The sequence below is a fragment of the Thalassophryne amazonica genome, chromosome 16 (genome assembly GCF_902500255.1).
Source record: "Thalassophryne amazonica chromosome 16, fThaAma1.1, whole genome shotgun sequence".
NCBI classification, from domain to species: Eukaryota; Metazoa; Chordata; class Actinopteri; order Batrachoidiformes; family Batrachoididae; genus Thalassophryne; species Thalassophryne amazonica.
Genome location: NC_047118.1, coordinates 43,749,579 through 43,775,929, shown reverse-complemented (window position 1 = coordinate 43,775,929; position 26,351 = coordinate 43,749,579). Strand labels below are relative to the sequence as shown.

The following is a 26,351-nucleotide window of genomic DNA, read 5'->3' as shown; positions in this document are numbered from 1 at the left end:
CAATTGTCTTCCGGGGGCCAGAGCAGGTGACATTGAAGGAAATTTGAAACTGCTGGCTAAGGCTAAGCGTAAATTTGGGAAGATTGTAGTTCACGTCGGCAGTAATGACACCCGGTTACGCCAATCGGAGGTCACTAAAATTAACATTGAATCGGTGTGTAACTTTGCAAAAACAATGTCGGACTCTGTAGTTTTCTCTGGGCCCCCCCAGTCGGACCGGGAGTGACATGTTTAGCCGCATGTTCTCCTTGATTGCTGGCTGTCTGAGTGGTGTCCAAAAAATGAGGTGGGCTTCATAGATAATTGGCAAAGCTTCTGGGGAAAACCTGGTCTTGTTAGGAGAGACGGATCCATCCCACTTTGGATGGAGCAGCTCTCATTTCTAGAAATCTGGCCAATTTTCTTAAATCCTCCAAACCGTGACTATCCAGGGTTGGGACCAGGAAGCAGAGTTGTAGTCTTACACACCTCTCTGCAGCTTCTTCCCCCTGCCATCCCTCATTACCCCATCCCTGTAGAGACGGTGCCTGCTCCCAGACCACCATAACCAGTAAAAATCTATTTAAGCATAAAATTCAAAAAGAAAAAATAATATAGCACCTTCAACTGCACCACAGACTAAAACAGTTAAATGTGGTCTATTAAACATTAGATCTCTCTCTTCTAAGTCCCTGTTAGTAAATGATAATAATTGATCGACATATTGATTTATTCTGCCTTACAGAAACCTGGTTTCAGCAGGATGAATTGTTTTACATGAGTCAACACCCCCGAGTCACACTAACTGCCAGAACGCTCGTAGCACGGGCCGAGGCGGAGGATTAGCAGCAATCTTCCATTCCAGCTTATTAATTAATCAAAAACCCAGACAGAGCTTTAATTCATTTGAAAGCTTGACTCTTAGTCTTGTCCATCCAAATTGGAAGTCCCAAAAACCGTTTTATTTGTTATTATCTACGTCCACCTGATCGTTACTGTGAGTTTCTCTGTGAATTTTCAGACCTTTTGTCTGACTTAGTGCTTGGTTCAGATAAGATAATTATAGTGGGCGATTTTAACATCCACACAGATGCTGAGAATGACAGCCTCAACACTGCATTTAATATTATTAGACTCAATTGGCTTTGCTCAAAATGTAAATGAGTCCACCCACCACTTTAATCATATCTTAGATCTTGTTCTGACTTATGGTATGGAAATTGAAGACTTAACAGTTCCCTGAAAACTCCCTTCTGTCTGATCATTTCTTAATAACATTTACATTTACTCTGATGGATTACCCAGCAGTGGGGAATAAGTTTCATTACACTAGAAGTCTTTCAGAAAGCGCTGTAACTAGGTTTAAGGATATGATTCCTTCTTTATGTTCTCTAATGCCATATACCAACACAGGCAGAGTAGCTACCTAAACTCTGTAAGTGAGATAGAGTATCTCGTCAATAGTTTTACATCCTCATTGAAGACAACTTTGGATGCTGTAGCTCCTCTGAAAAAGAGAGCCTTAAATCATAAGTGCCTGACTCCATGGTATAACTCACAAACTCGCAGCTTAAAGCAGATAACCTGTAAGTTGGAGAGGAAATGGCGTCTCACTAATGTAGAAGATCTTCACTTAGCCTGGAAAAAGAGTCTGTTGCTCTAAAAAAAGCCCTCGGTAAAGCTAGGACATCTTACTACTCATCACTAATTGAAGAAAATAAGAACAACCCCAGGTTTCTTTTCAGCACTGTAACCAGGCTGACAAAGAGTCAGAGCTCTATTGAGGCGAGTATTCCTTTAACTTTAACTAGTAATGACTTCATGACTTTCTTTGCTAATAAAATTTTAACTATTAGAGAAAAAATTACTCATAACCATCCCAAAGACGTATCGTTATCTTTGGCTGCTTTCAGTGATGCCGGTATTTGGTTAGACTCTTTCTCTCGATTGTTCTGAGTTATTTTCATTAGTTACTTCCTCCAAACCATCAACATGTCTATTAGACCCCATTCCTACCAGGCTGCTCAAGGAAGCCCTACCATTAATTAATGCTTCGATCTTAAATATGATCAATCTATCTTTATTATTTGGCTATGTACCACAGGCTTTTAAGGTGGCAGTAATTAAAACCATTAAAAAGCCATCACTTGACCCAGCTATCTTAGCTAATTATAGGCCAATCTCCAACCTTCCTTTTCTCTCAAAAATTCTTGAAAGGGTAGTTGTAAAACAGCTAACTGATCATGCAGAGGAATGGTCTATTTGAAGAGTTTCAGTCAGGTTTTAGAATTCATCATAGTACAGAAACAGCATTAGTGAAGGTTACAAATTATCTTCTTATGGCCTCAGACAGTGGACTCATTTCTGTGTTTGTTCTGTTAGACCTCAGTGCTGCTTTTGATACTGTTGACCATAAAATTTTATTATAGAGATTAGAGCATGCCGTAGGTATTAAAGGCACTGCGCTGCGGTGGTTTGAATCATATTATCTAATAGATTACAATTTGTTCATGTAAATGGGGAATCTTCTTCACAGACTAAGGTTAATTATGGAGTTCCACAAGGTTCTGTGCTAGGACCAATTTTATTCACTTTATACATGTTTCCCTTAGGCAGTATTATTAGACGGCATTGCTTAAATTTTCATTGTTACGCAGATGATACTCAGCTTTATCTATCCATGAAGCCAGAGGACACACACCAATTAGCTAAACTGCAGGATTGTCTTACAGACATAAAGACATGGATGACCTCTAATTTCCTGCTTTTAAACTCAGATAAAACTGAAGTTATTGTCTAACCAGATCCTTACTCTGGATGGCATTACCCTGACCTCTAGTAATACTGTGAGAAATCTTGGAGTCATTTTTGATCAGGATATGTCATTCAATGCGCATATTAAACAAATATGTAGGACTGTTTTTTGCATTTGCGCAATATCTCTAAAATTAGAAAGGTCTTGTCTCAGAGTGATGCTGAAAAACTAATTCATGCATTTATTTCCTCTAGGCTGGACTATTGTAATTCATTATTATCAGGTTGTCCTAAAGGTTCCCTGAAAAGCCTTCAGTTAATTCAAAATGCTGCAGCTAGAGTACTGACAGGGACTAGAAGGAGAGAGCATATCTCACCCATATTGGCCTCTCTTCATTGGCTTCCTGTTAATTCTAGAATAGAATTTAAAGTTCTTCTTCTTACTTATAAGGTTTGAATAATCAGGTCCCATCTTATCTTAGGGACCTCATAGTACCATATCACCCCAATAGAGTGCTTCACTCTCAGACTGCAGGCTTACTTGTAGTTCCTAGGGTTTGTAAGAGTAGAATGGGAGGCAGAGCCTTCAGCTTTCAGGCTCCTCTCCTGTGGAACCAGCTCCCAATTCAGATCAGGGAGACAGACACCCTCTCTACTTTTAAGATTAGGCTTAAAACTTTCCTTTTTGCTAAAGCTTATAGTTAGGGCTGGATCAGGTGACCCTGAACCATCCCTTAGTTATGCTGCTATAGACTTAGACTGCTGGGGGGTTCCCATGATGCACTGAGAGTTTCTTTCTCTTTCGCTCTGTATGCACCACTCTGCATTTAATCATTAGTGATTGATCTCTGCTCCCCTACACAGCATGTTTTTTCCTGGTTTCTCCCTCAGCCCCAACCAGTCCCAGCAGAAGACTGCCCCTCCCTGAGCCTGGTTCTGCTGGAGGTTTCTTCCTGTTAAAAGGGAGTTTTTCCTTCCCATTGTCGCCAAGTGCTTGCTCACAGGGGGTCGTTTTGACCGTTGGGGTTTTTCCGTAATTATTGTATGGCCTTGCCTTACAATATAAAGCGCCTTGGGGCAACTGTTTGTTGTGATTTGGTGCTATATAAATAAAATGATTTGATTTGAGATATATATATATATAATATATATATATATATATATATATATATATATATATATATATATATATAAACAAATTAAACCTAACCTCGCTTGCTCAGTTAATAATCCTTTATTATTGCCAGTTTTCTTCAGACATGTCAGGGGATGGATACATGAACATTTCCAAGTCACTGAATATGCCTTAAACTTTATTTACATCAATTATGAAGAAATACAAACAGTATGGCACTCTATGGTAAATCTGTGTGGAGTAGATAGGTTTTAAAATACTGAGTGACTGTGCAAGAATGAAATGAGTGAGGAAATTGTGCATAGTGCATGTTTTGTATTTTGTGTCCCCACTTATGCAGCTTCATGATGAAGTGGTATAGATTCCATTTCCCCCCGTGGCCTTATAAATGACAACCTAATATCTAGATAATGTCATCATGATCATCCAGCTCAAAGGTCAGCCATCAAAGATGAGTGAAATGGGTCTCAAATAAAAGGCACGAGGTGTTTGCTCTCTAAGTGCCCTTCAAGTTGTCTTTATTTTGTATGTTTTGTTATTTATTAGAGTGTTTTAATATTTCATGTATTTTTGTGATGCATTTTGTGACATTTGTTTGAAAAAAGTGCTGTATAAGTACCGTTTTACTTTAGGTACTTTAGCCTTTGAGCAAGGTGTCTAATCCCCAGCTACTCCAGCGGAACTCCTGAGAACTCAGGGATCAGACTGGCTGCCCCCCGCAACTTGCAGTTGTGAACGCGTGTGAGTGTGAGCGCCGAAAACCCGAGAAACAGAATGTACCTGGATCAAAAAATAATTTTACAATATTCTTTGTATTTCTTCTCTGGATGATTTCTTTGCAGCTGTCTAACATGCAGGGAGACAGAGAACACTAAGAGAAGTGGGAGCTCTTCGCAGAAGAGGCAGCTGGGAGAAACAGTTCCTGGAAAGATCCAAACTTTCACAATTTTTTATTCCATTTAATGAATCTCACACTTTTACTTTTTCTCATTCCCACACTGTGTGAAAAGGTTTCTTTTTATATGTCCTCCACCTCGCCTCCCTCTGCACAAAGACCTTTTTTTTATCATTTGTATTTACGTGCATAAATCATCGTGGCTACATTTTTATTTCCACTGTGGTGAGAGAACCTGCCAAGCTCCACTTTGGTTATTTTCCCAGACCTCATGGGTCAGATCCTGAATGGAAACCAGCAGAAAGACTCTGTCCAAAGGTAGCCTAAAGTATGATATCCGGTCTGAAATAGTCAGCGCATAATTGGACCTGTTTTAAAATGCAATGAACCACAACACACTTAGAACTATGGGGAACACAGAGAGCGGGTACCTCCTCTAAGGAACAACAGTCCCTTCTTTGTCTGTCTTTAACTGAGCTAGAATGCAGCCATTCGTGGTGTTTTTGCACGTGGAGGCTTGATTTCACCAAAGTGTAAGAATATTAATTCAACCTGACCATTGGTTCCTGGACTTTGTAGGCAGTTAAGCGATGGTCCTAATCCAGTACAAAGGACTCCAGTGACTGGAGAAGTCCATGGACATGCTCACGTTTCACCTGGCCACGACAGATAGATGGTTACTTTGGAGACATGGGGATGGACTGGTTGGTTCCCATCTCTGACTCATCGCAGTTCCATTGTGTAGCAAGCAACACGGGCGCATCCTCCTAGGCCTGACCTGTCCTGATGATGGGTCCACACCTGAAGCAAGGAAGGAGAAGACACACATGATTCTCTTTACCAGCCTTAAGTGATAAAAAGAGCTACAACAGATCTAAAATGGAATTCATTCCAACTCCTGATTCACTCAGCAAATTCCCCACCCTCAAGTAAATCCTAGATTAGTGATACTCTGCTCCTTTTCACTACAGTATATAGTTCTCAGTTCAAATTCATGTTTTACAGCCCTGTCACATAAAACAATGTCAGTCAAACCTCTGAGTGGTCAACTGACCAGGTCAGCCCACTTAGTGCTGTATTTTAGATCATTTATTATTGGGACAGTTAACGCACTGATGGTACTTGTACTGTAAATTTCTGCTCAAGATTCAACACAACTGGTTTCTTGTTCTGGAGTTGGAACACCACATTCTGGTACATTGATGTCACTAATAAGAGACAACGGGATTCAAGGCCTTTTTGAAAGTGCATGGTCTAAAGTGCATAGCATCTGTACAAGTGCATTTTGGGACTGTCCAAATCCACTTTTCTAATTAATGGGCATATAATCTGATTCAGATGGTGGACTCAAGTGAGAGGTTTATTGGCAACTTAACAGATCTGTACACAAGCTATGACCTACTAGGACTTACTCTGTTCTAGTTTGAGTCCCACACCCTGTTAGAGTCCAATACTCAGACATAATGTTAATGTTAATGATCTATTGTGCACAGTCTAAACCTCATAGCACTTTGCTATTTCCACTGCACATGATCTGTGCAAAAAGTAAGGCAGAGTGCTAAAGGGTTGTGTTTAGTCTCTTGATTAACCAATGGGCGTGTTTTGGGCATAACATCATTTAAACTAATCAGATTGCAATCTGACATCGTCTTTAATAGGTATAGTTCAATGGAACCTTTTGCATTGCTTTTTTAGACAGCCTCAAGTGAGATGTTACCTCACGGGTATGCAAAGCATCAAATACATAATGTATAAAATCCAGAAATACATTGTGCTTGTCTTAAAATTAATTATTTACACACCTATGAATGCAAAAATAAATGCAAGTAGAATTACAATTGAAATGACAGGGGTGTTGGGCTTGAAAATGACAGTTGTGTTGGTTGAAAACATTCAACCGGGCTTGTGTCATGTTGGACACTGGTTTTGCTTTAATTTATGCACAATGGGGATTAATTTTTGTCTTTAATAAATACATTTAAAACAGTAGTAGAGAAGCTTGAATCTTCAACTGGACCCTTAGTTCACCCTAAAGACAGGATCCCTAGTTACAAACAGAGCAAAATAGGCTATACCAGCACTGCAGAGAGGGCGCCGGTGGACCTCAGTCTGCAGTTCATCTCCACCTTAAAGACACTAACCACATGTTTGAGGACAAGGAAGTTAAAATCTTAGCCAGAGAAAGGAAATGGTTTGAGAGAGGAGTGAAGGAGACATTGCATGTGAAACAGTTGAAACCCAGCCTTAACCGTGGAGGTGGTCTGAGACATGCTTTGTCCCCTGTTCACAATGGGGTACTCAGGTCAAAGCAGTTTCAGTCTTTTGTTCATAGTAATGAGTCATTCACGTCATCAGGAGAGACATCAGGAGAGCCATCAGGAGAGGCATCAATCCCATCGTTAGGAGGGACAGCTGCCCTGTCATTAGGAGGGTGTTAACTAGAGCACAATAGGTGTTATTTAGAGCAATTGTTTACTCACTAGCCTATAGCAGTCTGCCTCTCAGTAAGAGGGGTCTGGTTAGGTTTAAAACTCCAGCTTTTGTGGCTTCTGTTATTCTCTACAAGAGTCAAGACCGAAGTCAGACTACCAGAGCAAACATTTTAGCTGAGGAAGCTTCTGCGATTTGAAGCGAAATGTCCTCGCGTCAAGCAACCCAGTCCAGTCGAAGATTCAAGCTTCTCTACTATGGAAACCACCTGGACAATTGAGAGCCTTCACAAAAACATTTAAAACAGTAGGTAGGTTTCCATTGCCTTTCAAATTGTGCAAATTTAAGTTACAGATTGAAAATATATTTAATAGAAAAGCATGTATTTAAAAAAAAAACTCTCAAATATTGAATATCAGGTTTTATGCTCCCATGAGGTGGTGTTTCAGGCCATTGAAAAAAGCCTTAATAAAAAAAAAGGGGGGGTTGCTATTACACTCCATGTTGCTCTTTTTGTACATCATGTGACATTAAAAAAAAAAAACGACTCTGCATGTCGATGAGGTAAAAGATGGAGGGCTTGTTAAATGTTACATGAATTTATGAAAGTATCAATGTTAAAAACAATGGAATGTAAACATTTTGCGAGACTTACCATTCTGACACAATGACTACCTTACAGTTTTCACACAAACCTCTCTAGAAAGACAGTTATCGCGACAACACAAGACTCAATCATGTTCCATCAGTTATAGGAAATGTTAGCATTTCACAAAAACATTATGAAATATAGATAAACTGTTGCATAAATCTGTCATGGAAACCAAGCTTCTGTTGGAAAACATTTCTTGTAAGAACCTTCAAGTCAGTCCTTTTCTATTATACAAATAAAGAATGTTTATGAGTTCAACGGTACAAATATTTTTAATGAGGTCAAAGATGGAATGTTTCATTCAACTAAGTGAAGCCGAGTTGAATGGTACGTTCCGTCTTCACCATATTAAATATTTGTTCCATTGAAAGATTGAAAACTTTCATTATTTGTTTTATATAACGGCAAAAATAGATCCTTGTCGTTTGATATTTTAATTTCTAAACAACAGAAAAGGGACTTACATTTTGATGTGCTTCACTGGTGCTTTAACAGTCCAACTTCTTTATCTTTCGGCTGTTCCCGTTAGGGGTCGCCACAGCAGATCAATCGTTTCCATCTCACCCTGTCCTTGTATCTTCCTCTGACACCAACCACCTGCATGTCCTCTCTCAGCACATCCATGAACCTCCTCTTTGGTCTCCCTCTTCTCCTCCTGCCTGGTGGCTCCATCCTCAGCATCCTTCTCCCTATATATGGGTCCCTCCTCTGCACATGTCCAAACCATCTCAATCTCGCCTCTCTGACTTTGTCTCCAAACCGTCCCACCTGAGCTGTCCCTCTGATATGTTCATTCCTAATCTTGTCCATTCTTGTCACTCCCAAAGAGAATCTCAACATCTTCAGCTCTGCCACCTCCAGCTCTGCCTCCTGTCTTTTTGTTAGTGCCACTGTCTCTAAACCATACAACATAGCTGGTCTCACTACTGTTTTGTAAACTTTCAATTTTGGACTCATTTAAAGTTCATGTTGGACTGTGCTTTAACAGTCCAACATGAACTTTAAATGAGTCCAAAATTGTTTTCACTCACTTGGAAAAACAGTTCAAAAATAATTCTGACGATTTAGTCTGTGATACCATGAACTGACTTTGTGTACTTCCTCAGTCCTGTGAAATTTGTCAAGGTTTTCATCGTAACTTCATCTTCTTCATCCTAACAGCTCTTCATGCCTACAGACAATTTATGGCGTAGTGGATTTGTTGTTTTTGGTTTGGGGTTTTTTTGTGTTAGAGGAATTGGCACAGTCAATTATCTCGTTCAAATCGTTGTCCGGCAGCAAAACAAACATCCCCACTAGTATGTGCATGGGTGGGGTTTGCAGCATGCAATGGTACAAAATATATGGAACCAAATTACATGGTAAATGGAACCAAATTTGGACGCTAAACGCAACACAACACAAATGGGATGAATAATCCATGTCACGTGACATACAAAGAACCAATCGAATAAGATCCACTCAGCCGTTATAAACCTGCTTAGTTTAATCAAGGGTCACAGGGGGCTGATGCCTATCCCACAGTCATAGGGCAAGAGGCAGGGTACAACTCTATCACCAGGTCTCCTATTGAAAAACAAATGCATTCACACCTGCACAGACACCTGCGGTCAATTTAGTCACCAATTCACCCAACTTGCATGTTTGGAAGTAGAAGGAAGCCGGAGCACCCAGATGGAAGCCCACAAATAAGGGGAGAAAATGTAAACTCCACACAGAAAGGACCAGGTGGGAAGCGACCCCACGACCTTCTTACTGTGAGACAACAGAGCTAACCATCAAGCCATCGTGCCGCTAAGTGCCTTCCATTTAGACCAAAATGATTTTAACATTCATCTTAATTAAGTCCTTCAGTAATCTTAGATGTCTGAGGTTGAAATAGTTGAAATTCTCCTGACATTCTGCTCCCACACTCAGAATCTCCTCATGCCTAATATGCTTTAGGTAGAAGTAATATCCCTTTTACTGTAGTCCTTTGTGTTTGACATTTTAATAAAGCAGTGCATTGTTAGAGCGCACTCCCACTCTCTCTCTGTCTCTCCTCATGCTTTCATGCTCACACTGGCTTTCATGTTGTACTCCGCTGAGATTGTCGTCAGCACATTGTTGTGCATGAGATCAGTTCTCATGATGGGGAGAATGAAAGGATGGAAATTTGTATGGTGAGATACAGATTTAGATACAGGGAGAGAGACGCTGAATTATTTCTGTCAATATTGAGAGTGATGATACAAAAGTGAAATGTGACTTAGGTTAGATGCAATAAAAACAGGATGATTCAATGTGGTCTACAAAGACAACTTCAGTGGGAAACGACAGCATGAGATAGAAAATTGATCAGAAACAAACGCAAAGATAAGGAACGGGCTTTTATTGGAGAACGTGCCTTCACCAAGGCCCACAGTGACCTAATGTTATTTTGAGAACAACATATAACAGTTTGATTCATGATGCCTTGATATTTGAACTATTTCCAAAACATAATACAGCAAAGGAGAACTTAAAAGCTATGCCTTTCTTGGGTTCCCGTTGGGTTCAATTTATTCTGCTCCAACATTAAAATGTTGCTGATACTTGAAGTTGTTTTTAAAGGGGGTAATTCATCATAGCAGCTCTTATACCGGACCAAGTTTGGTGCTGTTTTGCAACGTGATGGGTTGGGTAACATCTCGGCACACTTGTGCTGGTTTGCCAAGCTGGTCTCGCCATCTCCTCTCGAGCCACTCACAAACCATGCAGTGTCAATTGTTGAGATTTCGGTGGTGAACTTGGCCATGTGTAACAGCTGCTTAATACAATAATTGTAGCTTTTTTGTGCAGTGGAAAATGAAGACCAAAGTGCCATCAAGTGCTTCACCGGTGATGCCACAGCTGTAAAGGTTGGATAACAGAGATTCATCTTTGGTTGCATTTTAGTCATGTTGAGGAGTTGATGACAGAAGAAACAAGTTATACATAAATTATGTGTTTTCAAAGAATTACGATGCATTTAAACATTGCTGTAGCCCCAGTAAATACCTGCACTATTAGTAGTAGTAGTCATAGTAGATACTTTTCTCCATATTTTAAACTGCAAATAATACTTGCAGAACAACCAAATTTCTGAGGTTCTTAGGTCTTCTTGGGAAGATGTGTTGGTAACCTCTAAAATTATTTAATGTTTCAAGCTTAGATACAAAACTGAATTGTTTTACAAGCCAAGCTTTGGTCTGTTATAATAACTGCAGAGTATTTTCTAATACTTTTGCACGTTTTGAGCATTAATGCTCATTTGTGACACGATGTTGAAGAGATGCTTGAGGCAGTCAGCAAGAAACTTGAGCTCTTCATTGTTGCGGCAGCACATAAAGTAATTAACCCAGATACAGTTGGTCCTGCTAGCGCTTCATTTTGCAGGTATTTCTACCAGCCGGAGCTTCTCAGCATTACGGTTACAGAGGAAGTAATTAACAGACATACAGAGGGAATACGACTATATTAGATCCTGGATGAGTGGTCCTCTGGGAGAGTTTGTTCTCGTTCTTTCACTCTTTTCTTCTCTGCTCATATGCACTTTTTGTGTTCTCTCTGTTGGTCGCTGACTTCAATTTTCCATCACCCTTAATTTCCCTCCATTTTCTAACACTTCCCTTTCTATCTTCTTTTTCTGACGCTTGCCTCAGGTCATCTTCCAACTGCAATGATGACTTCATTTTCTGAACAGACGGAACTTTCATTATTAGCAAGTCTTAATGGTTCTTTATGGTGGCCCACATACAGCAGTCAGTCTGTACGAATGCACTGTATGCTGGTGTATTTAATGGGACAATTAGTTACGCAAGTGGTTACATGAACACACAAGGTCACTGCACTTTGTCACTTAGAATAGATATATATATATATATATATATATAATATTATAATATATATATATATATATATATATATTATAATATTATATATTATAATATATATTCTAAGTACATATGCATATATAAAACATGATTGGGATTGAAAAAAGAGATAGGAGCATCTTATTTACAATATGTGAAGTGGAATTTAGATGTGATAAGGTGACATTAGTGCTGGGATTTGTAAACGAGTTGTTATTGCACATTGATGGACATATTAATATTGTACCTGATTTGTGGACATATTATTGCATGTGGTTATTTCACAGTGTTATTGTACAGTCTGACAGCAGCAGGGAGGAACGACCTGTGGTATCATTGCTTCTTGTACTGAGGGTGCCTCAGCCTGTTACTGAATGAGCTGCTCAGCTCCACTACTGTCCGGTGCAGAGGGTGAGAGGAGCTGTCCATGATGGATTTGAACTTGGCTAACACCCTCCTCTCAGCCACCTCCTCCAGAGAGTCCAGAGGACAGCCAGGGACAGAGCTGGACTTCCTGACAAGCTATTCAGTCTCTTTCTCTCCCGCTCTGTGCTGCCCAGGACCCAACAGACGACAGCATAGAGGAGAGCTGAGGGTACAAGAGAGTCATAGAAGGTCTTAGTATTATCCAGTTTGAGGCTTTGTCTACCATGGGCAGATTTTTTGTGCCATTTCCGGTTTGTGCCTTCGTCTACCATAGAGCTAGCTTCACGCCACTGTGCTGCGCTCGTATTAGCACAGGGAGCATTTTATTAACAGAACAGTGTTTATCACTGCTAGACTACAGTGCTAGTCTCTTAGAGTCTCCAAACATTGCCAGGTTGAGCCACATTTAATAAACCCGTTTTTAGTCCTTCTAACAGGACTTTGAACTTGAAAAATTTACAAAGGTAAAAGTTTGTGGAATTAGAAACTAGTGTTGGTGGAGGTTTGCCCTCTATGAGCACGGTGCTCCAGTTAAGGTCATGGATATGTTCTCCTCCATCATTCAAAGCCTCTACTTCTTTTTAAATCTTATCACACTGAAAAGACCAGTATCGGTTTTGTGAATCCCACCAGAAGACTTTGAAGCGGAGAAAGTGATAGCTTGGTCAAAGAATCGTTGACCCTGCGTGAAATGTTTTTAAGTGGAAAACATCTTCAGCCATGGGCACTGGATGTTGAAAAATCTCACAAAACATACTTACTCTTATGAATGGCATGATCTGGTCCTTTCTGTGGTTTATTTTCCACACAGTAATTATGATTATCTCCTGTTGTTGAGGACATTCCTATGTGGTGTGATGATTGAAACCAGCTTAGGCCTGACTTCCCTTCTTTGACACTTACTGATTTGTGACCTTGTCTCCTTCAATAATTCAGCCTTCCATGGTGACAATGCTGCCAGTGTGTGGCTCATTTTTAAAATCTTTTCAATCCAGCTGACCACATGTCTTAGTCTGATCCTTTTGAAAAAAGACTTGGAATGGGGAGGGAGGGTTGGAGCGTTTTATATTGATTTGATCATCTTCTTACCCAGTGAGACTGCAGTGTCACCCCAAAGCTGCTTAGCAGTTTTACAAAAATATCTTAAACTCTCACTGATAATAGTAGAAAAAAGACAATGAATATTTCAAGAAGTATGTTAAATGGACAAAGAAATGACACAATCAGGGGAGTGACAAAATTCAGAGAGAAATCTTAGAAAGTGCAGAAAAGTAAACTGATGTGAAAGAGGAGAAATAGGTGAGTTAAAAGGGTGATGAAAGTGCAAGTACAGGTGAAGTTAAAGTGGAAGGCTGAAGTGGACAGAGTAAAAGATGATGAAGAAAACGTTGCTGAGTTGAGAGGAGGTGAAGGACCAGGCTGTTGGCAGAAGAACATTTTGAAAATATCTCTAAACTCCTGTAATGGAAACCCATCTAGTCTTCCAAAATCAGTAAGATTCCTGTCCAAATGTATAAGCTCCAAAATCAGTCCTAAGTTATGGACAAAGGGGTATGGAACTGTTTTGTTTATCCAATAAAATAACAAATAAGACCAGGGATTAAAAGAGGAAAGCCACTTAATGAGCAAAACTGCTTTTGAAGAGTGACTGAAAAAAGATGAAAAACACAGAGCCACCTAGCACTCTATGATGAATTCAAGATTACAGGAGTATGAAATTAATTTAATCAAAGACTAAGGAGAGAGCTGCACTGGCTATAACAGTGAATAAATAATTTATCTAACGATGTCGATATGATAGCAAGATAATATTACCAGCGGGTTTTTCCCACTCTATGTGCACAGGTTTAAAAAAATACAATAGAGATGCTAAACAAAATGTATTACAGATTTGAAGTCTCCTCTAAGGATTTTTAAACAACAAGTACAAAACATTTTATAAAAGTGCACAAAAATGATGTGCTTCTCTGTCATGGATTGCGTTTTAATGAACTCCAAGAAACATCAGTGGTTATTTCTATAATTTCTTGTAATCAGCAAAACCAAAAATAAGCTAACAACACGGTCACCATGAGAGTCAAAAACTGTGGATAACTGATAGCAGAGAGAGAATATGGAAGGTGAGGCAATAAGTCGCGTGGATGGCAGACCGCTCAGAGTGGAAGGTGAAAAAGGTCAACACGAGTGTGTCAAGCATCTTTATGATCAGACTGACTCAGGATCAGCCTATAATGCTGCTGGAATCATCCATGAGTAGGCGACACTTTCCTGTGTGATTTTGGAAAGTCATGCCTGCAGAATGAAACAAGAGTTTGACAGCAAAGTAACCTCACTCTGTCTATGGTTCTTGCAGAAAGTTTGAGAACATTAAAAAAAACCTCCACATTTGTTTGTGAATGTCAAAAATGCAAATGTTGTAGGCCTTGGTTGTCTGAATACCTGAAAAGTGAGTGGGATTTGAAGACAAGTGAATGACAGCATTTATTGCATAACAACAGCAAAATGGTCATGCAGCAAAATATGCATCAGTGTGACTGGGTTCAGAGATGATTAGGAAAAGGATTTTGGCCCTATTTTGGCCATCAATGGTGCATGATCTTATTTGCAATGCATAAGTTGTTTTGGGGTATATCCGACTTTTTTTATTTATGCAGCATGATATCTGAGTACAAACCAGGCCATTAAATCTGTGGCTCCATTAAGTCTCCACTTTATTCAGGGGTGTGTTGTGAGCATTAATAAATACAACCTGTGGTATCCTAGATATTCAACATGTTGGTATGTCTACATATTGGCATGGGTTACAGGATACCCTCTGCAGAGTTAATTATGAGTCCTTGGTATTATGTTCCTAAGAGTCCAGCAGAGGGGAATGTGAGACCTTTGAGTTGCCAAGGTGGATGTTGAGGATACAGAGGACGTGGACTGCGGCAGGCATGTAAGCTGAAGAATGTACTGGCATTCGGCAACAAGGTTCAGTAAAACAACTTTTTGGAAACCCAGTTCACGAGTGGACATTTAATTTTTTCTAAAGAAACATAACTGATCGTAGTGGTACCTCTCTTCACCTATAAACTTAATGTGGCGAGTTCTACGTCAGTGTTATTTAGAGGGAGAACTAAGAAGTTATGGGTGTTAAATCAAGGAACCGACTTGGAATACATGCTGAGCAGGCACCTAAAAGTGTATTGAGTAGTAATACAGTTGGAATTGCACCTGGTGCCTCCACTTCTATGTCTAAAGATTGATCATTGATACCTGTGCATTAATGTAAGGATTAGGAATGACAAGTTCACAACAAGAAGCATGGCTTGCAGCACCATTAACGGTAAGGTAAAAACTGTTAACTTTTATGTTGTACTCTGCTTGTGTGCTCTAACACACATGGAGGGAGTGTGTGAAATGTTCTTTTAATTAAAGTTGAGCACAAGTGAACTCTTTATTTAGAAGACACTGGTAGTGCAGTAGTTGCACTTGACCAACAGTAATGCTGGTCAAGTTTATTGACCAACGAACCAAGTTCATTGGTCAACAAACTGTCTCTTCAACGAACTGTCTCTTTGGCTGCTCCCTTATTTCCACTCAGGGTCACCACAGCAGATCCAAGGTGGATTTGGCACAAGTTTTATGCTGGATGCCCAGGAGAAATGCAGCAGGGGTGGGGTTTGAACTGGTAACCTTCCGTGCTGAAGCCAAGCACCTGCTAAGTTGCACTCAACCAATGCAATGAAGAAATAGGTTGACTCTGAAAGCAACGCTGTCAATTTACCATTGATTTATGCTTCTATTCTCACCTATGGTCATGAAGTTTGGGAAATGACAAAAAAAAAAACAAGATTATACAGCGGCAGAAATGAGGTTTCTCCATATGGTATCTGGGCTTTCCGGAAATGGTCTAGAATGCCACACGGTCATCTCTATAGGTCTTCCATTTGTGTCAAACTTGGGGGAGATGCTGTTGAAGATCCAGAATATCCTGGAGGTACTATATCTTCCAGCTGGCTTTGAATACCTCAGGATTCCCCAGGAAGAGCTAGAGGGCGTGGCGAAGAATAGGGAAGTGTGGAAGGAACTGCTTAGTCTGCAGCCATAGGGCCCAGACCCAGATTAACAGCAGATGGGTGTAAAAAAGAAAATTGTGCATCTGTTGTATGTTGCTTTGGGCAGGTAGAAGATGGTCCATGTTGTTTTTTTTTTGTGTCCACTGTGGTCCAAACCAGTGTTCAACACTTATGTTTGCTGCTGAAATATGACACCAGGAGAAATTCAGGACTCTGTCTTTAACATACAGCCTTTTAATGACCTCTTGAAATCTGGCAAAGTTTATTTTCATTTCAGTGAGATATAGCAGTTCAACGACATTACTGATTTCTCCTTTACTGGGTTTTATGTTTCCGCCATAGGGCTTAATCGCTGGGCGATAAAACAACAACTGGTAATATTTAATTACAGAAATGACTTTGTAAAAAGCTGCAGATAGGGGATAAAATTCAGCAGTCATCTCTCTGTGTGTGTGTGTGTGTGGGGAGGCTGAGGCTCTGAGCTAATGAGCCATGGGTCGAGCCAGAGTCCCAAGGCAATGGACAATTAACCAGGAGACTCATCTGGTAAGACTCTTGTTCTGTCTCTGTCTTTACAGCTGCTTTGGGTAAATGCATGTGAATGTGAGCTCCACCATGTGAAGTGTAGCTGCAAAGTGTGTGTAAAACTCATTAGACTGAAGATCTCCTGCTTACAGTGGAGAGTGAGTACCACCAGTGTGTTCACGTTGTGTGGTCAAGCTGTGAGGGAGATGTTTAACACAACACGGCTTTTGTATTTAACGTAGAAAATATGCCCAGAACGGTAAAGACAAGGTCATTTGAGAGGACGTGTGGATGGAGAGGCTTCATAGTATTTAAATGACGGTGTCACTGGCCCTGCTTCTGGAGAGCCTGGAACACTTGAAGGTTGTAAATGAAGATTCCAAGATTCCGCTCTCATCGGAAAGCAGCAGTGTCTTGACAGTTCTGCTCCTGCAGATGGTGCACATTAAGTATTGTAACATGACATTTAGCGGGGAATAATTATGTCATGAAAGTTGATCAATTTTAACCCTGTCTGGTCTGCTGCAGTGTTTCAACCTCACGAGCCAACAGCTTCTTCTACTGGTTAATCAGTCCAGTTTTGGAACATGAAGAAGATAAATTTTAAACAGTAACTGGTGTCAAAATTCATCATGTGTTTGCCCACTAGTACAGGTTTGTACATAGGCCATTGTTGTAGTGCTTTAGTACACAGCGGGGCCTTGAGCGTTCTAACCCTTGGTCATCTCAACAAAATTCAAGGCATGTGGAACTGTGCTGTTGTAGAATACAATTTAGGTATCTAAACAACCAGTAAAATCCACAATACTGCATTTACTGGAAACAGTTTGATTTGATTTGAATTATTCAGCAACAAAATTACATAAAATACATTAAAAATACTGCTGAGGATAACACAGGAAAGCTTCCGATGGATGCCAATTTACATTGTGGTCCTCGAAAAAAGCTCAACAAAATGTGTTGTGGAAATACATGAAGGAGACAATAATAGGAGTAAAATAACAAACAAAAGTAATAAAAGGGAATTCTTGAGCAATAGCTCTAAGTAATTCACAAACAGACCAAGCAGCTAGTCAAGAAAAAGAACAACAAAACAAAAAGACTTAAGAAATGGACATTAATACAAGAAAAAGATTCCTTGACTAGAACTTGCAATACTAGTTAATAAGCAATGCTTAACTACACTCAACAAAAATATAAACACACACTTTTGGTTTTGCTCCCATTTTGTATGACATGAACTTAAAGATCTAAAACTTTTTCCACATACGCAATATCACCATTTCCCTCAAATATTGTTCACAAACCAGTCTAAATCTGTGATAGTGAGCACTTCTCCTTTGCTGAGATAATCCATCCCACCTCACAGGTGTGCCATATCAAGATGCTAATTAGACACCATGATTAGTGCACAGGTGTGCCTTAGACTGCCCACAATAAAAGGCCACTCTGAAAGGTGCAGTTTTGTTTTATTGGGGGGGATACCAGTCAGTATCTGGTGTGACCAACATTTGCCTCATGCAGTGCAACACATCTCCTTCGCACAGAGTTGATCAGGTTGTCAATTGTGGCCTGTGGAATGTTGGTCCACTCCTCTTCAATGGCTGTGCGAAGTTGCTGGATATTGGCAGGAACTGGTACACGCTGTCGTATACGCCGGTCCAGAGCATCCCAAACATGCTCAATGGGTGACATGTCCGGTGAGTATGCTGGCCATGCAAGAACTAGGACTTTTCAGCTTCCAAGAATTGTGTACAGATCCTTGCAACATGGGGCCGTGCATTATCCTGCTGCAACATGAGGTGATGTTCTTGGATGTATGGCACAAATGGGCCTCAGGATCTCGTCACGGTATCTCTGTGCATTCAAAATGCCATCAATAAAATGCACCTGTGTTCTTCATCCATAACAGACGCTGCCCATACCATAACCCCACCGCCACCATGGGCCACTCGATCCACAACATTGACATCAGAAAACTGCTTACCCACACGACGCCACACACGCTGTCTGCCATCTGCCCTGGACAGTGTGAACCGGGATTCATCCGTGAAGAAAACACCTCTCCAATGTGCCAAACACCAGCGAATGTGAGCATTTGCCCACTTAAGTCAGTTACGACGACGAACTGGAGTCAGGTCAAGACCCCGATGAGGACGACGAGCATGCAGATGAGCTTCCCTGAGACGGTTTCTGACAGTTTGTGCAGAAATTCTTTGGTTATGGTTTCAGCAGCTGTCCGAGGTGGCTGGTCTCAGACAATCTTGGAGGTGAACATGCTGGATGTGGAGGTCCTGGGCTGGTGTGGTTACGCGTGGTCTGCGGTTGTGAGGCTGGTTGGATGTACTGCCAAATTCTCTGAAACGTCTTTGGAGATGACTTATGGTAGAGAAATGAACATTCAATACACAAGCAACAGCTTTGGTTGACATTCCTGCTGTCAGCATGCCAATTGCACGCTCCCTCAAATCTTGCGACATCTGTGGCATTGTGCTGTGTGATAAAACTGCACCTTTCAGAGTGGCCTTTTATTGTGGGCAGTCTAAGGCACACCTGTGCACTAATCATGGTGTCTAATCAGCATCTTGATATGGCACACCTGGGAGGTGGGATGGATTATCTCAGCAAAGGAGAAGTGCTCACTATCACAGATTTAGACTGGTTTGTGAACAATATTTGAGGGAAATGGTGATTGTGTATGTAGAAAAAGTTTTAGATCTTTGGGTTCATCTCATACAAATGGGAGCAAAACCAAAAGTGTTGCGTTTATATTTTTGTTGAGTGTAGATGTTTAAACACGTCTAGAAGTGGTTTCATGAATAGAAGACTATTCCATAATTTAATCCCAGTAAATGTAAATGATGATAAGCCAAAAGACTGTACTCTGGGGACGTTAAAAGACAGATGACTGGACCTTGTCCCATAAGATGAAACATGCAGAATAAAATTAGATTTAAGGTAATCAGGTGCCAAGTCATGAACAACTTTGAATACATGGTTCAGTTTAAGCTGATCTCCCCTCTTTTAACTGACAGCATTTTAACCTCTACAAACTGGTCAACTCCAATGTGAGTCATTGGAGAGGCATTTAACATCTAATCGTTTTATTCTGAACCACCTGAAGGCATAATTTATCACGTTTGGGGAGACCACGACACCAGGAAAAAAGAATAATCCAAATGACACTGGATCATTGAAGATACTAACAGTTTTTCCTACAACCCCAATTCCAATGAAGTTGGGACGTTGTGTAAAATATAAATAAAAACAGAAATACAATGATTTACAAATCCTCTTTAACTTATATTCAGTTGAAAACACCACAAAGACAAGATATTTAATGTTCAAACTGATAAACTTTATTGTTTTTTTTGCAAATATTTGATCATTTTGAAATGGATACCTGCAACACGTTTCAAAAAAGTTGGGACAGTGGTATGTTTACACATCAGGTGGAATTCTTTCCCATTCTTGCTTGATGTACGACTTTAGTTGTTCAACAGTCTGGGGTCTTCAACAGTCTGGGGTCTTCATTGTCGTATTTTGTGCTTCATAATGTGCCACACATTTTCAATGGGCAACAGGTCTGGACTGCAGGCAGGCCAGTCTAGTACCTGCACTCTTTTACTACGAAGTCACACTGTTGTAACACATGCAGAATGTGGCTTGGCATTGTCTTGCTGAATAAGCAGGGGCGTCCCTGGAAAAAGACGTTTCTTGGATAGCAGCATGTGCTTCTCCAAACCTGGATGTACCTTTCAGCAATGATGGTGCCATCACAGATGTGTAAGTTGCCCATGCCATGGGCCACTAACAAGCCCCCATACCATCACATATGCTGGCTTTGAACTTTGCACTGGTAACAGTCTGGATGGTCTTTTTCCTCTTTTGTCCAAAGGACACAACGTCCATGATTTCCAAAAACAATTTGAAATGTGGACTCATCAGACCACAGCACACTTTCCACTTTGTGTCTGTCCATTTCAAATGAGCTCAGGCCCAGAGAACGGCGGCGGCGTTTCTGGATGTTGTTGATGTATGGCTTTCGCTTTACATGGTAGAGTTTAACTTGCACTTGTAGATGCAGCGACGAACTGTTAACTGACCATGGGTTTTCTGAAGTGTTCCTGAGCCCAAGACCTTTAAGATCCTTTACACAGTGATGTTGGTTTTTAAAGCAGTGCCGCCTGAGGGATCAAAGGTCACAGGCATTCAATGTGGTTTTCGGTCTTGCCACTTATGTGTAGAACGTTCTCTCCAAATTCTCTGAATCTTCTGATTATATTATGGACTGCAGAGGAATCACTAAATTCCTTGCAATTGAATGTGAGAAAACATTGTTCTTAAACTGTTGGACTATTTTTTCATCCAGTTGTTCACAAAGTGGTGATCCTCACCCCATCTTGCTTGTGAATGGCTGAGCCTTTGGGGGATGCTCCTTTTATACCCATCATGACACTCACAGTTAGTGTCCTCAGAATATGCAGACCAGAATCCTGACTGTAGTTCGTAAATCAAATTAGTATGAAAAAACATACTGGTTAACGTGTTCCTCCACTGTCTTTTTTCCAAAATTTTGGAAACGACAGATAACACAGAAACTGGCCTGTAATTACTGACATTTGATTTTATTGCCCTTTTGTGAATTGGTACCACCCGAGCTACTTTTAGTTCATCTGGGACAATACCAGTTGACAATGAGCGATTCACAATATGACACAGAGGGTGAGCTATAACTGAAGCACCATCTCTGATGTACCACACTGGCGGGTCATCCATACCAGTTGCCTTGCCAGCACCAATTTTCATGATTACATTCTTTACATGCGCTACACTTAGTGATGCTCGACAAAAATCATTGCTCGAAACACCCAGCTTACAATAAAAATTGGTAAGATGAAGATGCACCAAACTTGCCAGTACCAACACGTAATTTACCAACCAGTTTAGTGGCGATGGTTATAAAAAAAAACTTACTAAATTTTTCAGCTACCACTGCTTTGTCAAAAACAGCGTCACCATCAACACTGAGCCCAATGTTATTACGGGGACTGGCCCATTTAGAAGTGGTTCTGAGATTACTCAGCACTTCCAAAGCTTCTTTGGCTTGTTTGGCATTCATAAACCATATTAACATAATGATATTCTTAGCTTTACACTTCAGGTAATTAGCCCTGTTTCTTAAAGTGTAAGAACTGGTCATAGTCAACTGGATGTTGCTATAGCGAAATTTACACAATAATTTGTCACATTTCGTAATTAGGTCATGCATGTTCACCAGTCATCCATGATTCAGACCTTTGCTTCACCCTCATACTACGATGAGGTGCTACAACGTTCAGTGTAGCTTCAAATAAGCTTTTGAACTGAGTCCATGCTTCAGTAACACAAGCCTAGTTGTATACAACAGACCAGTCCACTTCTGATAAGGCCTGTATCAGCCTCTCTTTGCTATACTGCTTCAAACTCCTCATCCTAACTGTGTTATGTCCAAACAGGTCACAAAGATTACCTAAAGACCGTCTTAGGTGATTTGTATTTACAGACATGGGTTTAGAAACATCCATATTAAAGTCACCAAGAAGAACAGTTTCACAAGCAGTGGATATATTACCATTATTGCAAGAGTCCTCAAGTAAAGTCAGTCTGCTTGGGAGGTCGGTAACACACCCCGACTAAGATAGGATGAGAATGAGCCAACAAAATATCCACCCACACTGTTTCCAGATTATCCAAGTGAAGGTCAGCATGGGGACTTAACATGACATTGTTGCGGATGTACACGCAGACCCCACCACCATGCCCGTCTCGATCATTGTGGACAATGACGAACCCAGAAAGTTACACTTCAGCATCGGCGACTGAGCTGTCCAACCAGGTTTCGGCTATGCCAATGATTGCTGCCTTGGTTTTATCTGCAAGCAGTGCAACTTCAGAGATCTTCAGAACAACACTGCCTGCAATTCAGATGCAAGTTGTGGATTCCTTTGCACCCAGAGGTGTTGAAGTCCTCTGGAGAGTCTTTCATAGTCTTGTGCCCATCAGATGAGTCCAGTACTCTAGCCATAGATGAAACCATACACTTATTACGGGTAAAGGGGTACAGATCCCCATTGCACACCACCACATCATACAACGAGGCGGGTATGTCCCTATGCTTAATTGTGTGCCATGCTCACACAAGTCACAGGCAACAGCTTTAGTGTTGCTTCTAACTCCATTTGAGCACACAACACAAGGATATTAGGAGTCCTTGATGAAAACGGGCCTGGGCAGGGGATGAACATCACCACAGAGGAGTAGAAAGCATGCAAAACATAAATTGTCACAGTGTACCTTTGACACGTTCACTAGCAAAGCTTCTGTTTTACCGGAGCTACGACTAAGTCCTTGACCTTTCCTAGGCACGGTGGGCGATAAATGCGACAGTGAAGATGAGCAAGTCCTAATGAAAGTTACGGTATAAAATACTCCTGCATCAATTACTGGAATGATCTGACCACACTTCCGCTGACGGTGTCTGTACACCCCATATTCCAGTGAAGTGTTAGGACATTGCGTGAAATGTAAATAAAAACATAACCTATATTCAATTGAATACACCAAAAAGACAAGATATTTAATGGTCAAAACTGATAAACTTTATTTTTTTTGTGCAAATATTTGCTCATTTTGAAATGGATGCCTGCAACACGTTTCAAAAAAGCTGGGACAGTGGTATGTTTACCACTGTTTACATCACCTTTTCTTCTTAACAACACTCAATAAGCGTTTGGGAACTGAGGACACTAATTGTTGAACAGTAAGAACAATGTTTCTCAACATTCAGTTGCAAGAAATTTAGGGATTCCATCATTTACAGTCCATAATATAATCAGAGATATCAGAGTATCTGGAGGAACTTTCTGGAGAACTTTCTACACGTAAGCGGCAAGGCCGATAACAAACAATGAATGCCCATGAATGCCCTGCATTAAAAACCGACATCATTGTGTATATATAATATAGGTTGAAGATGATTTGCAAATCATTGTATTCTGTTTTTATTTACATTTTACACAACATCCCGACTTCATTGGAATTGGGGTTGTAGAAAGTTTGATCATTGGAAGGAAGAAAACAGAATTAAAATGCTATACAAAAGGAGCACGATTCCAATCCGTGTTCCACGCTGTCGCCATTATTGAGTTAAAGTGATTGGACAATGGCTTTGGACAATGACTCACCCGCCTGCTGGAGGCTTGCAGGCTAACCCAGCTATTGACAGGCTAAATCCAGATACTAACAGACTAACCCAGCCACTAGCCAAAACATGGAGTACCACCCCATTCTAGTCCGGGTCTGCTATCAACACGGGCAAGGTTGTCCCTACAGACCGCAGCTGAGCAAACACTGAAATATCCCATTCCTTTCAGATCATCTGATTGTAAATCGACTGCTTCGTTTTCTTATTGACAAACTCTGCTGTTTTGGAGTTCAGAGTGAAACTACCATGAAGCTAAACTGTTAGCTTAGGGTTGTCGCACCATTAAACAGTAAATATGCCACAAAGCTAACAGTAAACAGCCGTCACTACTCCACCAATAACGTTCACGCCAAAACACATTCACGCCACTGCTCCCAAAAAACGGGAAAATTGCCTGTACATGTGAGACAGAAAAACTCACCCATCCATCGCACAACACGGAACTGAGGAGCAACAGGTTCCAGAACCTAGTTTCTAGTTTCAAAGTTACTTTCGTAATATGCACGTTTTGAATATAAGTCCATGTTATTTGTTTTTTTATTTACTTTTATTTATTATATTATTATTTTGTCTTTTTTTCTTTGTGTATGCCTAGATCTTGAGGTTTCAAGTTTTGACCTTGAGCAATGAAAGCCTTGAAAGCCTTGGCCTGGGCATTGGGTGTCAAACTCTTGGCTTGGGCCTTCAGGCATCAATGCTGTGAGTTGGACCTTAATCTTGAGGGATCAACCTTGGCCTTGAGGGATCAAAGCTGTAGACTGAGCCTTTACGGATCAAAGCCTTGGCCTGTTATTGGAGTGTCAAACCATTGGCCTTGGGGGGTCTGAGTGTTGACTACAACACTGACATGGACACTGTAACATGGATTCTGTAGCAAGAACAAAATGAAAATCGTGACAAAGATGAACTGTAAAGCTGGAAGAGAAAAACGATGAAAAGGAAAAGATGTCCGAGGAACAGAAGGTGAAGGAGGTTGTGGTAGAGAAAGTAGAAAATACACGCAAAGGAGAAGGTGAGGTTGGTCTTTGCTAATTATTTTTCATGTTGCTCTTCGGCATCATGACTGCATTCTGAAAAAAAAAGATTTTTGAAGACTGACAACATGTGACTCACGGAGGGAACAAAGTACACAAGACAGTGAGTACATTACAGAGATACGTGTGAGAGTACGAGCCTGTCAGCGAATCCATGCACTTCGCCTGAAAAGCTCAAGGACAGCACAGTTTTTTTCACTATCTGATTCATAGTGGAGTAAAATGTTGATTCATCTCTCAAACATTGAAATAATAAATTCAGTAAAATAAGTTCAACAACACAATTACAGTAGAAGATTGATACTAATCAAACTGTTGACTGCTCTACTCACTTTTGGCAATTGCATCATTTATGAGAAATGCTTTGTTGAAAAATGAGTTCACACCTGCTTTATAAGTTGTTGCAACGTGGAAAAAAAAACTATACCAGTTTATATCAACCCTGCTTTGGTCTTAGAAGTTTTGTAAGTCCTATACTGGCACTGATGTCCAATGGTGCCGGTGCTTATCCTCAGATTCCAAAGTGTGAAGAGGATGGGTGTCTATGACTCATTCTGGAAGGGACACCAGACTGATGCAGGTTACTTCATTAGCTAAGGCTGGTACACATTCACAGCTAGGTGGACTGGGAAAATGCACATGAAGTGTCTTGCTCAAGGACACAGACAGGTAGTGGAACCAGTAATCATTGGCAGCCCAACTCCTATTACACTGAGCTACCTGCTGTACCTTATAATCGGTCTCTGTGGCAATCCCTTTGAGTTGAGGAAGATGGTCTCTTGGTTGATTTTGAGACAGAATGGTGGATATGGAGATCACTAAGCAGGCCCAGTTTTCACGCACACTGTTTTTGACAAACGCAAATGATGGGAAGCTTCTGCCGGTCAGGTTCTTCCTCTCTCCTTCCTTTTCCGTGTGGATCATTGCTCACCAGTTGGCTCGATCCCTCACTTGTTCTTGGTCTTCCAGTTCATGGAGCAGTTCCTCAAGAGGTCCTTGTAGTGTTTCTTCTGCTCTCCTCTGGTTTCTTTCCTTTTGCTTAGCTGAAAGCAGAAGATCTGCTTGGGAAACTCAGCCATCGTCCATTATAATGACATGACACACCCACCAGAGCTGGTTTTTGATGAGGACACAGTTTATGTTCTGGAGCTTATTATCACCAACACCATCATCAGGCAAAATCAAAGTCCCGTTGCAACGCAACAATGGTGTGAAAGCGCGACCAGAAATATCTTCTGTCCACCAAGGCAATGACTGGTGCAGATGACTGGTGGACACATCATCATCTGATTTTCTCCAGGATCAGCTGAACATCCATCCCAAGAGGAGGCCTGGACATTGT

General features: G+C 40.7%; 1 protein-coding gene across 1 annotated transcript in view; it reads right to left on the bottom strand.

Moving 5' to 3' along the window:
• The window catches only part of tnrc18 (trinucleotide repeat containing 18), a 121,086-nt gene extending 94,998 nt beyond the window's left edge, over positions 1-26,088 (bottom strand). The window contains exons 1-2 of the mRNA XM_034191350.1: positions 25,961-26,088; positions 5,542-5,564 (exon numbers count right to left, since the gene is read on the bottom strand). Of these exons, the coding sequence (XP_034047241.1) occupies positions 5,542-5,564; positions 25,961-26,088 (151 nt within the window). The remainder of the gene's footprint in view (positions 1-5,541; positions 5,565-25,960) is intronic.
• Positions 26,089-26,351: the final 263 nt, after the last annotated feature.